Genomic DNA, 15,223 nt, shown 5'->3' on the forward strand with positions numbered 1-15,223 from the left:
CATTTCTTAGAGGCTCTGAAATCCTTACATGAAGTCATTCCAAAATTATACGTTGTTAATGCAGTTGGTGTTCTGTACCTAGCACACGATTAGCTCTTGGTAAGTGTCAATTATTCTGCCATTCATTCATGTATTATTAGTTTGGGAGAAATAAAGTTTGATGAATGAGCCCTCAGTTTCAGAAATTTATATTTAAATAAGGTAGAGAACCAAATAGAATGATCAACAGAATATGTTTTATTTGTATAATGGAAATTCCTACTGATCCAAGATATTTATTTGTTGATACCATAGATGGGTCTATCACACACTGTTTTGTAAAGTTCATGACATTTTATGTTTTCTTTGAAGATAGAAGTAGGAAGCCATGAGGGGTTGTATAAAAAAAGGAGATTAGAACAGACAAAACAGTTTGGCCAAATGGACAGTGGTGGGCAAGTGTGAGTCAGTTGGAGAGGAGAGGAGAGAGAATGAATCCTAGGTGATCATAGCATTGGAAATGAGTAATAGCAAATAAACTTGGAAAAGCAATTGTCCTTCCAATTATAATTCGTATGGTAAGGGACAAATTAAATCCATTTTGAAGATTTTTTAGAGTGAAATTAAACATTTCTAGTTTTAGAACTATATGCATGCAGTAGCCTGAGAAATACATTAGAGGGAAAAGAGATTAAAGAGGCAAAAGTGAGAAAAAGATATGCACTGGTAGATGAAATATATTGAATTAAAAATAATGAGTGCATGTATTTAAAAATTTAAAAAGTGCATACAAGTAGTTTATATTGGCAATGCTTGGAAACTGATTGATGGTGACTAAAAATGGGATAGTGAACAGTGAGCAAATTTTGATTTTAGAGGAATGTGTTTGGTTTGCATATAGAAAATTCAAAATTAAAGTATGCTAATGTTAACTGCAGGTTGCAGATTGCAAGATTAGATTTTGAGAAAGTACAGTTGTAGGGGATTATATCTTAAAGAAGAAAGTAAAGGGAGGAAAGAAAAGAGAAAACACATAATTATAATTTCCCCCTTTTTTTCAAACTTGTAATATATTTTCTGCTTCCTTCCCTTCTATCCATAAACATTCTCAAGTCTTCTCAATTTATAAAATCTATGCCCTACTGCCCAGAATTCTGGATTCCAGTAACCCTATACATCTTTTCAGATTCAAGCTTCTTATAAGGGCAATCTCAAATTTCTTGAGTTCTGCATTTTGCCTCTGTTGACCTCATTCCACTTAAGCTGACTTCAAAAAGAAAATTAGTTACTTATTTAAAGGAAAAAGAAATCTGAATTTTCATTGGAATTGGCATTAATGGTTTATCTATAAGAAAAGTAGGCAAGGGAAAAAGAGAGTTTAGGTAAAAGTGCCTCTTACCTAAACTCTTACCTAAACTGTCTTTTTCCTTTGCCTACTTTTCTTATTCTTTCTGACTTGCACTTTTCTTTTTCTTTCTGAAACATTAGATATATTTGAACATTTATTGAGCCTCTATAATATCACAACCATTCTCTGAGTATTGGTGAATTATGAATGAAATAGGACCCAGGAAAGTCACGTAGACCCTGCCCAAGTTTCCCAGAGAGGTTTCTGGAAAGGAGGAGGGAATTTAACAATTTAAGATGGAGAGTATGAGGAAACATGTTTTAAAGAGCTTAAACAGCATAATTACCAGTTTATTTTTTTCTCAATAAATATGTTGTTGCTTCCTCCTGTTCTTGATTACACATTGTATTTCTTTAAACACTTTCATCGTAGTTGTGTTATATCTTTAGCATAAAAATTATGTTAGTTGAAATTTCGCGGGTTTATTTCTCCTATTTGCTGTTTCAACTGACCCCTGCTTATGGGCCTTATTTCACCATGTGTTTTATAATGTCAGAATATACCCCGAGGTTGAAGACAGCCTCATTTATAACATTATTGGCCAATATGGGCCTATGGTATGGTTCTTCTGAATGGTTTTTGTGATTGTTTTTGTCACTTAGCTGTGAGTCCTACATGTGAGACTGCTTTTTAGTTTTTCTCAGGTTGAGGTTTTCCAAAGCACACATGTCTATAATTAAAATCCCAAACATGGGATATGGCAGAACTTCTGGTTTATCCAATGAGAAACATGTTCCCCCTTCCCAGCTTGGGGGAGGCAGATTTCCTTGTAATTTCCCTTCACCATTGGGTTGATTGATTTTATACCCTCCCTTGATTATAAATCTTATTCCAGTCCAGTGTTGCCTGGTGTTCTTTTTTTGTTTTTGTTTTGTGAGACGGAAGTTCACTCTTGTTGTCCAAGCTGGATTACAGTGGCGCTATCTGGGCTCACCGCAACCTCCACCTTCCGGCTTCAAGCTCCTGCCTCAGGCTCTGGAGTAGCTGGGATTACAGGGTCTTGCCACCACACCCAGCTAATTTTTGTATTTTTAGTAGAGACGGAGTTTTACCATGTTTGCCAGGCTGGTCTCGAACTCCTGACCTTGTGATCTGCCCTCCTCGTCCTCCCAAAGTGCTGGGATTACAGGTGTGGTTGTTATCTGGCGTGCTGTCGCAGCTTGTTGTTCTGGGAATACTTGGATCCTATCTGTGTGTAGTCTGTGTTCACTGAAATAGTGTTTTGGTTACTATGATCAATAAATTCCCAGTGCAGGTGTGTACTCTAGTTTCAGATCTTCCTTTATTTACCTCTTGCAGCTTTGTCACTTTGCCAAAAGCTCAACTACATGCATTTGAACGCATGGAAGGTGAGACGGAGTTTAGAAAGTAGTCATGCTCTCTTTTCTACCATATTGTTAGAAATACGTCAATTCATATTAAAATAACACTTTGTTTATCTTCTAAAATTCCAGATATTCAAGTATTTTATTTCAAATTTCACAAAAAAGATTATTTAAAGTATCAGGCATCTGCTCTCTTTTATTGTCCTGGATCCTTCACTTCACTTATTGATCTTGTGAAAATCAGTGCTTCTTCATCTTACTCTGTGCAGTGCTTTCTTTCCTTTGTATACCTGCGTTCACAGACATTTTTTTAGTAGGTGTCTACGTGTAGTTAATTTACATATGTGTGTATGTGTGTGTCTGTAGTTGTTATAATGATAGTATAGGATTTATGCAACTGTTGGGCAAACATTTATCTTTGGCTATTGCCCAATGTGCTTTCACATATAAGACCTAATCTCTGAATAAGGAATAGATTGTCTGAGTGTGAATTGTTCATTTACCCTGACTAACCGAATTTTAAACTATCATCTTGACTAAGTGCTGTATTTAGTCTGATTGTTAAATGCATAATAAAGTAACATGTATAATGATAGATCATGTTTTACAAAACTTGCATTTTTCTTTATAGGTTATAAAAAATTGGGGGGAAATAATCAGCGTTTGGACCACGTGGTTTACACATCATGCATTAAAATCTTACTCTTGTTTAAAAATCACCATTAATTGTTTCTCAATTTTTTTTTCAGCTCTTCTTCAAGTGACAATTTCACTTAGCAAAGTAGAGCTTAGTGTGGGAGAATCTAAATTCTTCACATGTACAGGTATGTATTTCTACAATATCTTCAGATAACTTGGTTTCTGTTAAAATATTAATAAAATACATTGACTAAATTTAACTAGTTAAAAACTCAATTCTCTAACAGTAACATCTTACTTTTTTTGTTGTTGTTGTTTTTGTTGTTTTTGAGACGGAGTCTCGCTCTGTCTCCCAGACTGGAGGGCAGTGGTGTCATCTCAGCTCACTGCAACCTCCCTCTCCTGGGTTCAAGTCATTCTCCTGCCTCAGCCTCCTGAGTAGCTGGGACTATAGGGGCACACCACCATGCCTGGCTAATTTTTGTATTTTTGTATTTTTTTAGTAGAGACGGGGTTTCACCATGTTGGCCAGGCTGATCTCAAACTCCTGACCTCAAGTGATCTGCCCGCCTTGGCCTCCCTAAGTGCTGGGATTACCTTCTCCTGCCTCAGCCTCCTGAGTAGCTGGGACTACACGTGCGCACCACCACGCCTGGCTAATTTTTGTATTTTTGTATTTTTTTAGTAGAGACAGGGTTTCACTATGTTGGCCAGGCTGGTCTCAAACTCCTGACCCCAAGTGATCTGCCCTCCTTGGCATCCCTAAGTGCTGGGATTACAGGTGTGAGCCAGTGTACCTGGCCATCGTTGGGTTTATAATGATTGGAAAAGTGTTAATAACCATAAATTGCATGTTAAATGATATGAATTTTATTTTTGTTAATTTAATTTGTTGATTTAGACTGCTAATCTTGATCATTTTGAAAATAACTTATGCATGCATTATATCTGATAATAACTTAAATCAATTTAAATATTATTTCTGTCTAAACAGTAATATTAGGATGAAAGTAGAGATTATAACTGAACCATTTTTGTAAATATGCAATGAATAAATTTGGTATGGCACACTGCACTATAGTTATACTTGAATGAAAATATTAGGCCAAAAATTTATTCTAATATTCATTGAAGAGATAGATAGTTATTTAGTCAGGAAAGCTTTGGCCAGATTTTTATGACAATGGAAAGCATCATATGTCATCATGCCTATAGCATATTTTATGGGCCTCATTCAGTATAATAATATATATACGGTGGTCTTTCAAAAGACATTTAAATATTTCAGCATCAAAGTTTAATTAAACATAGAACTGACAAATGAATACATTATTTATTTAGATTTAATATATTCATTTTTACAAATACAAGTCTTCATATCCAAACTATGATATACCTAAAGAATTTTTTAAACCTTAGTGCTAAAATTAGTTATGAGACTACTTTAGAATTGTTTCTAATCTTGATTACACTATATCTACTTAAAACTGGATTAAAATAGACACTAGAAATATAAAATGCATTATAAATGTTGTCTTGAGGATGACATGATTTATTTAAGCCAAGATTCAAATTTATAAATATAGAGCTATAGTTATAACATTTTATAAATCCTATTTAGAGTATATATGTATAAAATATCACATTTTATAGAAACATTAATAGAGCCCATGATTCTTTATACATTTTCCTTCTTAAAGGTGTGAATTGATAGTTATGTTAATACAAGTATTTGTATATTGACAAATGAAAAAATCAGAGAGTATGGAAGAGATTGGTTCAGCATCACATATGATGTCAGCAGAAATTTGACACAAGCATATAGGTCACTGTTTCTAAATCCCATCCATATTTTATTAATATCTTCATAAATTATGACACACTGAATTCTATCACATAAAGATATAATAATAAAATAGTTTAAAAATCAATTTTGAAAATACAATGAAATTGTTGTACTTTTATGTATTTGTATATTACTATGAAATATGTTGCATAGACTAACTGCCTATATGTATTGCATAGCTCAAATTAAGACATGCTTTAAAAGTGAATTAAGGCCATTCATTGGTGATGAGTTTTGCTCTTAATAAGAATGTAAACTAAGTAAGCATTTATTTTCTTTTATATAAAAATGTATCACCTAGAACTTTTCTATAGTATTGGAAATAGACTTATTTATGTTAAATATAGTAGTAAAACAAGACTCTAAAAATAAAAATATTGGAAAACCATGCAAACCACTATGCTTGTATGTATTTTTCTGCTACAACGCTGACAACCTAGATACGCCTCCAAAATTTCCAGACGCCTTAAAAATACGGAATCTAAAACTCAATTAAAATAAACATCTTAAATTTAAACTAGAAGGATGTTATACCTTCAAAGAGCTAAAGAAGTGTCATACAGAAAATTGTTGTAACTACATTTTAAGAAAATAAAAAGTTTAATGCTATTTATAAATAATCTGTATGATAATCCAGCCTTATCAAAATGGAAAATTTTGATAGAAATTATTATTTGTTAGAGATACTTGAAAGAAAACAATTTTAACAGCTTTATGAAAAGCCACAATAAACTGTCGATGAAACTGAAATTTATATTATATTAAGAATGAGAAGGTCCAAAATATTTATCAGAATATCCTGTTTAACTTGCTATATAAAGTATTATTTTGTATTATTCAAATGTAAAGAAGTGCATATTTAAATTATTTTTTGTAACTTCTCCATAGATGGAGGAATCAAATAAAACACATCCCTCCCCTTCAAATGCATTACTGTGTAACAACTATGGTTTTATGATTTCTTTAGAAAAAACTGAAGATAACATAACTAAGATCTATTTAAGATTCACTAAACTTTCTTTCATACTTTTACTCAAGCATGTCTAATTTCTTATAGAAAGGAGGATAATTTGTTTCTAAAACTATTTCTTAGGAAAAATGAGAAGGGATAATTTTCTTCAAGGAGGTCCTGCAGATGTTAGTTGACTTTATACATTTCCCCACCGATACTTTTGAGTTAATAGTGTATGCTGCTTCCATAAATGCTATCTGAAGTAATTAGGTGAAATACATCCTTTTGGTGACTAAAAGCAGACACAGAAATCTTCAGCTTTTACGAAAGGATAATAACCTAGATTCTGAATTGGAAAACTTAAATAAATGTTTACCCTGTAATGATTTGGTTATAATTACCTAGAAGTGTAAGTATCATTTCGATGCATTGTAATTATCATACGATTAAGTAGTTAACAGTTTTAGATTAAAATAATGAAACTACTTACTTCTCTTGGGAAAAGAGATTAGGACATCATTCTAAAAATAGTCATTGGCCTTATCTATTCAAGTTTAGCAACTAGGGAAATTAATTTCAAATTTAGTATTATCAAAGGCCAGAGTTTGTTTTGTGAAAGATTTACATTTTTTTAAGCTCGGCATTATCAGAGTTTTAAGTGCTATCTCCTGACCCTAGCAAAGACAATTGAGCAAATGAAATCGTATTAATAATTGTGGTTCTGTTCAGATATTATCTTTAAGTGGGTTTTATGCCTGGCTCGGTGGTCAAGGAAGTTTAAGAACTTAAATGTAATAATCCATTGATTACTAAGGGAAAATTTGAACAATCATGGCTTAAATACTACACAAGAAGTTTGCTGTGGAAGTTTTAGGTATTGCTTACTCAAGCGTGAATCCTCCATGTTGGTTAAACAAAGATGAACATTTGCACTAACGTTTGCATTACTTTCAGTTTTGTAAGCTTGTCAGATTTCTAGTCTCTTACATAAATTTGTTCTAAATTGTTAATATTATTACATAATAGTAAATGCCAATGCTCAAGCAAATATTTGCAACATATTTTCAAACCTTTGTTTTCCATGGCTCTTTGCAGCGATTGGTGAACCTGAAAGTATAGATTGGTATAATCCTCAAGGAGAGAAGATAATTTCAACACAGAGGATAGTAGTGCAAAAGGAAGGTGTTAGGTCACGGTTAACCATCTACAATGCAAATATAGAAGATGCAGGGATATATCGTTGTCAAGCAACAGATGCCAAAGGACAGACACAAGAAGCTACAGTAGTTTTGGAAATTTACCGTAAGTCATGTGTTTTTATGTTTTAGTTTATTAGATTTCAGTTGCTTATAAATAATTGAAACAAAATAAAATGTTTGATAATAAACCTTAACACTTATTAAGAACTACATGCTTTAAAAATAAATATCATTTATTTATGCTTTACCAGACTGTATCTTAGAATACAATAGATAACAGATAATAAGTGGTTATAAACATATATATGGCATCAATTATATTAATAATGTTAGTAAAAATCTTTTCATTTTCTCAAGCCATTAAGAATTTACTGGGTATATAGAGAATAGTGGTTTATTTAGTGGTATGATATTTATTCAGTGTTTTTTTTTTTCACTGTAAAATAGAAGGTCATGATTAGAATAAATGAAAATATGTGACAGCCCTGACCATTGTAGAATGAGAATCTGGGGAAGGGTGAGTGAACAGGAGTAGTCAGAAAGTTGAAACTAATCTAGTAGCCAATAATATTAAGCCAGGATTCTTTATCACTAAGTGTTTTTATGAGCAAAGTTTTCCACATTTACACTTCTTTTTATGTACTGGGATAGATTTCTTCCTATGTTCCTTTCTCCTTCTCATATTTAGGAATCATTAACCTGTTTAGGAACATTGAAATCTGTTGACTCCTGTATTTTAAAGCAAGATATTCCAATTACTTTTGTGACCTTGAGCAAATCATGCATCCTCTCTGTCTTTAGTTTCCTCATATATAAAATGAGGATAATAATGGTACCTATGTGATATATGGAGTTTGAGTACTACCTTAAATTATATTGCATAAAGTACTTACAACAATGTCTTACAATTAATAGGTAGTTAGCATTTCTACCAATGATAAATTTTATATATATATATATATATATATATATATATTTGAAATGCAAGCCCTTAAATCGTCTAATATCTGTAGCTTTGTGTTTTGTTTATTATTCTAGAAATAGGATATGATAAACAAAGTCAGAACATTCCTACAGTGGGACTTCCTGTTTGATGACCAGGGCAATTTGTGGGCACATTGTTGCTCTTGTGTTTCCTGGTATGGAATTTTCCCCTCCCATTTGATTCTAAACTTCTGAAGAAATGATGTTGTCCTAATTTATGTAATCCCCTGGAGTATCTATTTTGCAATAGCAAATAATTAAATTGAAATGGCCATTTTATAGATATAGTGTTTGGAAATACTTTTATTATTTTAAATGATGCAAAAGAAGAATCCTGACATTTCATTTGTGAAGGTAAACAACATTTTTTTGCAAGAACAATTCATTACTTCTATGAGAATTTCTCATCAAGCACAAATATCCACCTTCACTCATTCATTCATTTATTCATTCAAGACACTTATTGGGTGTGTATACACTATAATTCTGAGTCCTAGCCAGAGACAGACAATAAATAAGCTGAAACAAATACACAGATACTAGCTAAAGATGCTGTGGAATTCTACGGAAAATAAATTACGTGGAGTGGAAAGGTAAAGAACCTTGAAATGGAAAGGAATATTGCTATTTTATATAGGCAGGTTGGAAAAGAATCTGAATGAATTGAAGGGGGTGCAAATGCCCTGTGGTGAGAACAAACCTGGAATGTTCAAGGAACCTCCAAGAAGACAGTTTTCCTGAAGCAGAGTGACAAGGAAGAGAGAGGAGAAATTGGAATTGGAGTTGAGGAGATAGACTCCAGTTTATATAGAACCTCATATCGCATTGAAAGATCTTTGGATTTTATTCGCAGTGAGATAGGAAGGTATCAGGGAGAAGAAGTAGATTAGTTTAAGATTTTAAAGTATCTAGGTTTTCCTAATTATTTTATTATAGTATCAATGGAGTCTGGATTATGTTATTGGGAGAAAGAAGCAATGATAGTTTTGTGATTTGTGATTTGTTTTACTTTGTTGATACAGAAAAACTCACTTTCAGAGAAGTGGTGTCTCCACAAGAATTCAAACAAGGAGAAGATGCAGAAGTGGTTTGCCGAGTTAGCAGTTCACCTGCGCCTGCTGTCAGCTGGTTGTATCATAATGAGGAAGTCACCACTATTTCCGACAGTTAGTATTTTGGTAACTCCCTAAATTATATGTTCTAATACTATTGCAGTTTTTAAAAAATCTGAATCTGTGTGTCTAATTGTAGAAATTGGAATTTTTGACCCCAAATATTCAACAACTATTTTGAGAACCTGTGAGCTCTACATTAGGATTTTGCAATCTAGGGGTCTCGGCAAATTCACTGCCCTTTACCCCTCTGTTGTAATCAGAACACAGTTATGCCCATTCGCCACATACTGTCTGTGGCAGCTTTGGAGGCAGAGTTGAGAAGCTGTGGCACAGTTGATTCAGCCTAAACAAATATACAATCATTAGTGTCTGGAGGCTTACAGAAAAGGTTTGCTGACCTTTGTTCCAGTGTCAAGGAAAGATTTATATATTATAAGCAGTACTAAGTACATAAAGGAGTACATCCTGCTGTATTCAAATTCTATATAATTTATATATGATTCTATGGGATCACTATATGTCAACTTAATATTGATGTGAATTATGTTTGTTATTCTGGGGCTGTACTTTCAAGGATACTTACCTGTTCTAAATATTATGGGAAGATCCGTATAGATAATAGAAATGCACATTAATTCAGATTGTCCTCATGATTTTGATTTAGACTGACTGAGCTAAAATTTCAGAATAATATGACATCTGAAATCAAATGTATAATTTGCTTACATTATGTTCCTTTACCATATGCATAGGGAGCATTTTCAATTTAGAATATTTTTCAATGCACCTGCATTGCAGAGAGGTACAAAATAATTGAATCTTTTAAAGTACTTTCCATCTTCGGTGATTCTGATTTGTGTCCAAGGTATGAAGATTCTACAGCATAAAAGAGAGACAGAAAATAATATCTATTTTTGAAAATGTGGGGAGAATGTATGATAATCATGTTCAATAGTCATTTTTTTAATTTTGAAAGATTTTTCTGAGCTTAGCATATTCAATGCTTGTCAGTTTCCATTATAATACATTAATGAGAAATAACACTTTATTTCCTCTTGTTTCAGCATAACTCTGTAGAGTGTATTAACAAGTCATATGAGTAAATGGTTTTGATGTATTTTTAGCTCTTTCCCCCTCAATAATAAAGAAAAAGCAGTTATTTTGTAATGGTGGAATGACAATGTCTAAATATTTTCAGATTGTCTGATCTTACACCTCAAGTGTAGGTTTATTGTAAACCTTTATTAATAGAATATTTTGAAGTAAAATTTATTTTTAAAAGGCATGTAGAGCAAAGCCTCAAAGCAAAGACTGAATGACAACAGGTAGTGGTGATGGAGAAGTGATATTTCCATGCTACAACTCATACATATTTCCCCAGCATCCCAGGACTAAATGACATACAGCCAAATTTCCATCTTGGCTTTCCTCCTTTCCTTGACCCTGAAGCTTTGAACATCTTTTCTAAATGTTCTGTGCCTAAATCAGACTCTTTATCTGTTAAAGATAGATGATTGCCTTCATTTAAAATAATGGCTTTGTGTCATAAATGAGACATTAGACATAAAGTCGTTTCTTGACATCTATGGATGATTTGTTCCAGGACCTCCCACAGATACCAAAATAAGCCGATGCCAAAGTCTCTTATATAAAAAAGCATAGTATTTGATATAACCTGTGTACATCCTACCATATATTCAAAATTATATCTGGATTATTCATAATATCAGATAAAACATAAAGACTATGTCCATGGTTGCTATACAGTATTATTTGGGAAATAATGACACGGAATAGCCTGTACATGTTCAATAAAGATGCAGTTTTAAAAAAATATATTTTTCATCAGCAGTTGTTTGAATCCACGTATGTGGAATCCATAGATGGGGAGCCAGCTATACTTCATTTGTTAAGTGAATGAATAAAATAATTTGGCTATATGTTAGATTCTTAACAAATGACATTTATCACTCTCATTCCTTCTCTATGAGTTTTTAAATCTTGGCATCGGTTTTGCTAAAATTACATGCATTTAGGTTATATCTAGAACCAGAAAATCCAATGTAGAAGAAATGGGTATAGTTTAACATGAAACATAACACTAAGTTGTGTGGCAGGTGAAAAAAATAATAGAATAAATAAAATAGTATTTTTAACTATAGAATTCAAAGTATTCAAGTAAATTATCAGGAACGACACACTTTTCTAACCTTGTAATAGTGTAGAAACTTATCACATAACTCATTATTGAACAATTTGTACATTTATAATGGATTCATATGAAATAGTATTATTCACTGCTTATACCTCATATAGTCGTTTTATTAAAGCTAATGAAATAAGATCAAGATTGCAATTATGTATGAGGATTTAGAATAATGTCACAGACCCAGATATCTTTCTTTTGCTGTAATCTGATTCAAAAGTAAAATATAGATATTCCAGAGGAAACAATGAAAGCTTGGAAATGCCCATCTTATTAGCTATGCTTTTGATTGTAGCTGTGTGGCAGATATTCAGAATTAAATTTCCTGCAGAAAAGCAGTAGATATTTTCCATGTTGCTCATAGAAAGGAGATTCATATTCTAAAGGATCCAAGCATTGTGGGAGTAAAGATGACATTTTATTATACAAGTTGAATATCCTGACTTTTAGTGTCATCCTGATGGAAGGATATGCTATTTGCTGATAACTGTTCAACCTTGTCCCGTTTGGAAATTATCTCTTAAATTTTGTAAATGCTTTGTTCAACACCTAATTGATATACTCCTTCTGCATTAAAAAACAGATTAAAATTACCTTGTTCAATACAATTTTTACATAACCTACTTCTAGTATAAAATATTAATTCAACAATTATTGAATACATAGGATCTATTCTATAGTGCACCAGATGTTTATGATTCATGGTAAGCAAGATAAGTTCACTGCCTTCAAAATACTAACCATCTAGAGGGAAAAATAAATAGGTAAATCAGTGTGAGAACAAGATACATTGAGTGTATGATAACAAAATTGTGGTAATAAAGGATGATAAAATAAATGTAAACTACTTAGGATAAGAGAGAGTATCAAAGATGCCTGCCAGGAGGAAAAAGTTACCTTTATATATAGAGACACATATTAGCCAGGCAAACGTCGGTGTGGAATTTTCAGGAAGAGAGAAGACCATGTGCAATGGCCCAGAGGTGAAAGGCAGCATAAAAGCATATTTCTGAAACTGGAATAAGTTTATTATTACTAGAACTTATTAATAAGTACAACTTAAATACTTACACAAATGAGTAAATCCAGCTACGATTTTTCAATAAAGGACTAATAAGAAAGGAAGCTGAAGAAGGAAGTCAAACAAAGTCAACACAGCCTTGATATCTGCTACAGAGTTTGTAATTTATTTAAAGGGGGCATCATTAAAGGGATTTAATCAATGCAGTGACATAACCTAATATGCAGTTGAGAAGAATATTTGTATGTCAGTGAAGAGAACAAATTAGATGGGAGACAAGGCAAAACTCCTGAGACTGAGAATAGTTCAGGTCATAATGAAATATTGCTGAGGGAGAAGACTTAAATAATGATGAACAGAGAAGTGATGAGATATGGAGTCTGATTGGGTGTTCAGACTCAGAGAGATGAAGATGTCAAGAATGACTCGTGGAATTTGCCTTCCCCAGAGTTCCATCACTTATGGAATATTCCTTTGGCAAGTAGTTCTATGTAAAGGCATGTGAAGACAGAACTGTAGAATGCCAGATGATAAATTTCAGCTGGAGATACTGAGCTAAATTTTAGATATACTGATATCGAGGTACTTAAATTCCTCCTAAGTACGTATATCTATTAGACTGTTAGAAATGCTACAGAACTCATAGGAATGATCTGATCTGAAAACAAATGGTGAGTCCTTAAGATACACATGGTGATTGAAGCCATGTGGATAGATGAGACAAATCATTGAGTGGGCAGCTAATGAGGAAAAAACAGGACTTAGAAATAACTAAGTTATTACAGGCGCAGTGGCTCACACCTGTAATCCCAGCACTCTGGGAGGCCAAGGAGGGCGGATCATGAGGTCAGGAGATCGAGACCATCCTGGCTAACATGGTGAAACCCCGTCTCTACCAAAAATACAAAAAAAAAAAAAAAAAAAAAAAAAAAAAAAAAAATATTAGCCAGGCATGGTGGCTGGCGCTACTTGGGAGGCTGAGGCAGGAGAATGGCGTGAACCCGGGAGGTGGAGCTTGCAGTGAGCCAAGATCACGCCACTGCACTCCAGCCTGGGCAACAAAGCAAGACTCTGTCTCAAAAAAAAAAAAAAAAAGAGAGAGAGAAATAACTAAGTTAAGGAAACAAAGCAGACACTTTATTGGTTATTATCTGATTACACTTATTTTCTTACTTTGATAATGAAAATTGGGTTTCTGTATAACTGAGAAAAACAATCTAAAATAAAATTTCAAATAAAATAGGTATTTGTGACTGATTAAAGCTATGCTTTCTTCAAATGTTTTCTGGAAACACCTATTATGGGCTTTGTTTTGATGATAGTTTACTAACAATATCGAATTCATGGGCCTCACAAACACATTTGGAATCTGACATGCAATTTTCACATAGTTTTCTGTGTGGGAAATATTTTACATGTGTATAGTATGTATTTTGATTTAGCAGGTAATTAATATTTTCCTAAAGTTTTAAGTTTTCATTCAGCAGAAATAATGCATTAAAATGGCCATTGCAAACTCAAATTTTTCAATGAAAAAAATGCTGATATATTCCCATAAAATATGTATTATGTGATTCTAATTATTGGTCCTTAATGTAAAGGACCTGCCTTTCTGATTAAAACAATATTTCTCCTTACTATTCATATTTTTCCTAATTCACATTAAATATCAGTAAAAATCATTATAGGTGAAGGATGATAGGTATTTTAGTAAGTTAGAAAATGCAGTAATACAATGATCTAAGTATGATAATGTTCCTCTTCATTTTAAATTTTATTTATTTATAATTGCCTCTCTTCTAAATTTCTGGCCACACACTTGAAGAGAGGATTTTTAATTGACTTTGAAACTTTATGACATTTCAGGAATTTTGAGTTATTTCAGGACCACTTATGAGTTATCCTCTAACATTTCTTGTGGATTGGTTTTCTTTCTCCCCAGTCTTTCTTTCGATGAGGGCATTTCATGTTTGTGCTTTAATTTATCAGGGGAAAGAATCTGAACAAACATTTTTTGTCTCTCAGGTTCAACCTAAGGAAAAAGTGAACATTATGGAAAAGTTTACATCTCATAGGCCGCAAATCATGTGGCCATAGCGTTAGAATCACTCTTTTCACTTTGGGGGAGCCTCTGAATCTGTGCATTTCCACCCCTGATTAGTTATCTCTTAAACAAAAAGCAACCACATGCTTGTCGGTTTAATGAGTATCTATGCCCTGATGACTCTTCTATTTGTTATTTCTAGCCCACACTTCTCCCCTCTCAGTAAGGAACTACTGTGACAAATTCACCCCCAAATCAGAGTGACCTACTACCTTAGCAGTTTATGGCTGACTCCCCTAGCAGTTTATGGCTCACTCATGCAAAGTCCAATTGATGGCAGAGGTAGAGGAAGGATCCTACCATATCCCTTCCTTGATCAGGCTGATGGAGACTCTGCCTTTTTCACATGTGGCTTCAGTGGTTTTCCTAAACTCATTATTAAGCCAACAGAGAGGGAAAAAAGCAGTAAACATTGGAACTGGCCCAAAGAGTAAACAATAGACTG

At 33.2% G+C, this 15,223-nt stretch overlaps 1 protein-coding gene across 6 annotated transcripts in view; it reads left to right on the top strand.

Annotated features, from left to right (window-relative positions):
- Window positions 1-15,223, top strand: part of NCAM2 (neural cell adhesion molecule 2) — a 570,822-nt gene that overhangs the window by 292,497 nt on the left and 263,102 nt on the right. For 5 of the 6 annotated variants that reach the window (XM_030915246.1, XM_030915247.1, XM_030915248.1 and 2 more), the window contains 3 exons: window positions 3,462-3,536; window positions 7,245-7,451; window positions 9,355-9,498. The exons of the other annotated variant lie outside the window; for it this stretch is intronic. In XM_030915246.1, coding sequence (XP_030771106.1) covers window positions 3,462-3,536; window positions 7,245-7,451; window positions 9,355-9,498 — 426 coding nt within the window. The remainder of the gene's footprint in view (window positions 1-3,461; window positions 3,537-7,244; window positions 7,452-9,354; window positions 9,499-15,223) is intronic. 6 annotated transcript variants of the gene reach the window in all.

The sequence above is a fragment of the Rhinopithecus roxellana genome, chromosome 13 (assembly GCF_007565055.1).
Source record: "Rhinopithecus roxellana isolate Shanxi Qingling chromosome 13, ASM756505v1, whole genome shotgun sequence".
In the NCBI taxonomy this organism is placed as follows: Eukaryota; Metazoa; Chordata; class Mammalia; order Primates; family Cercopithecidae; genus Rhinopithecus; species Rhinopithecus roxellana.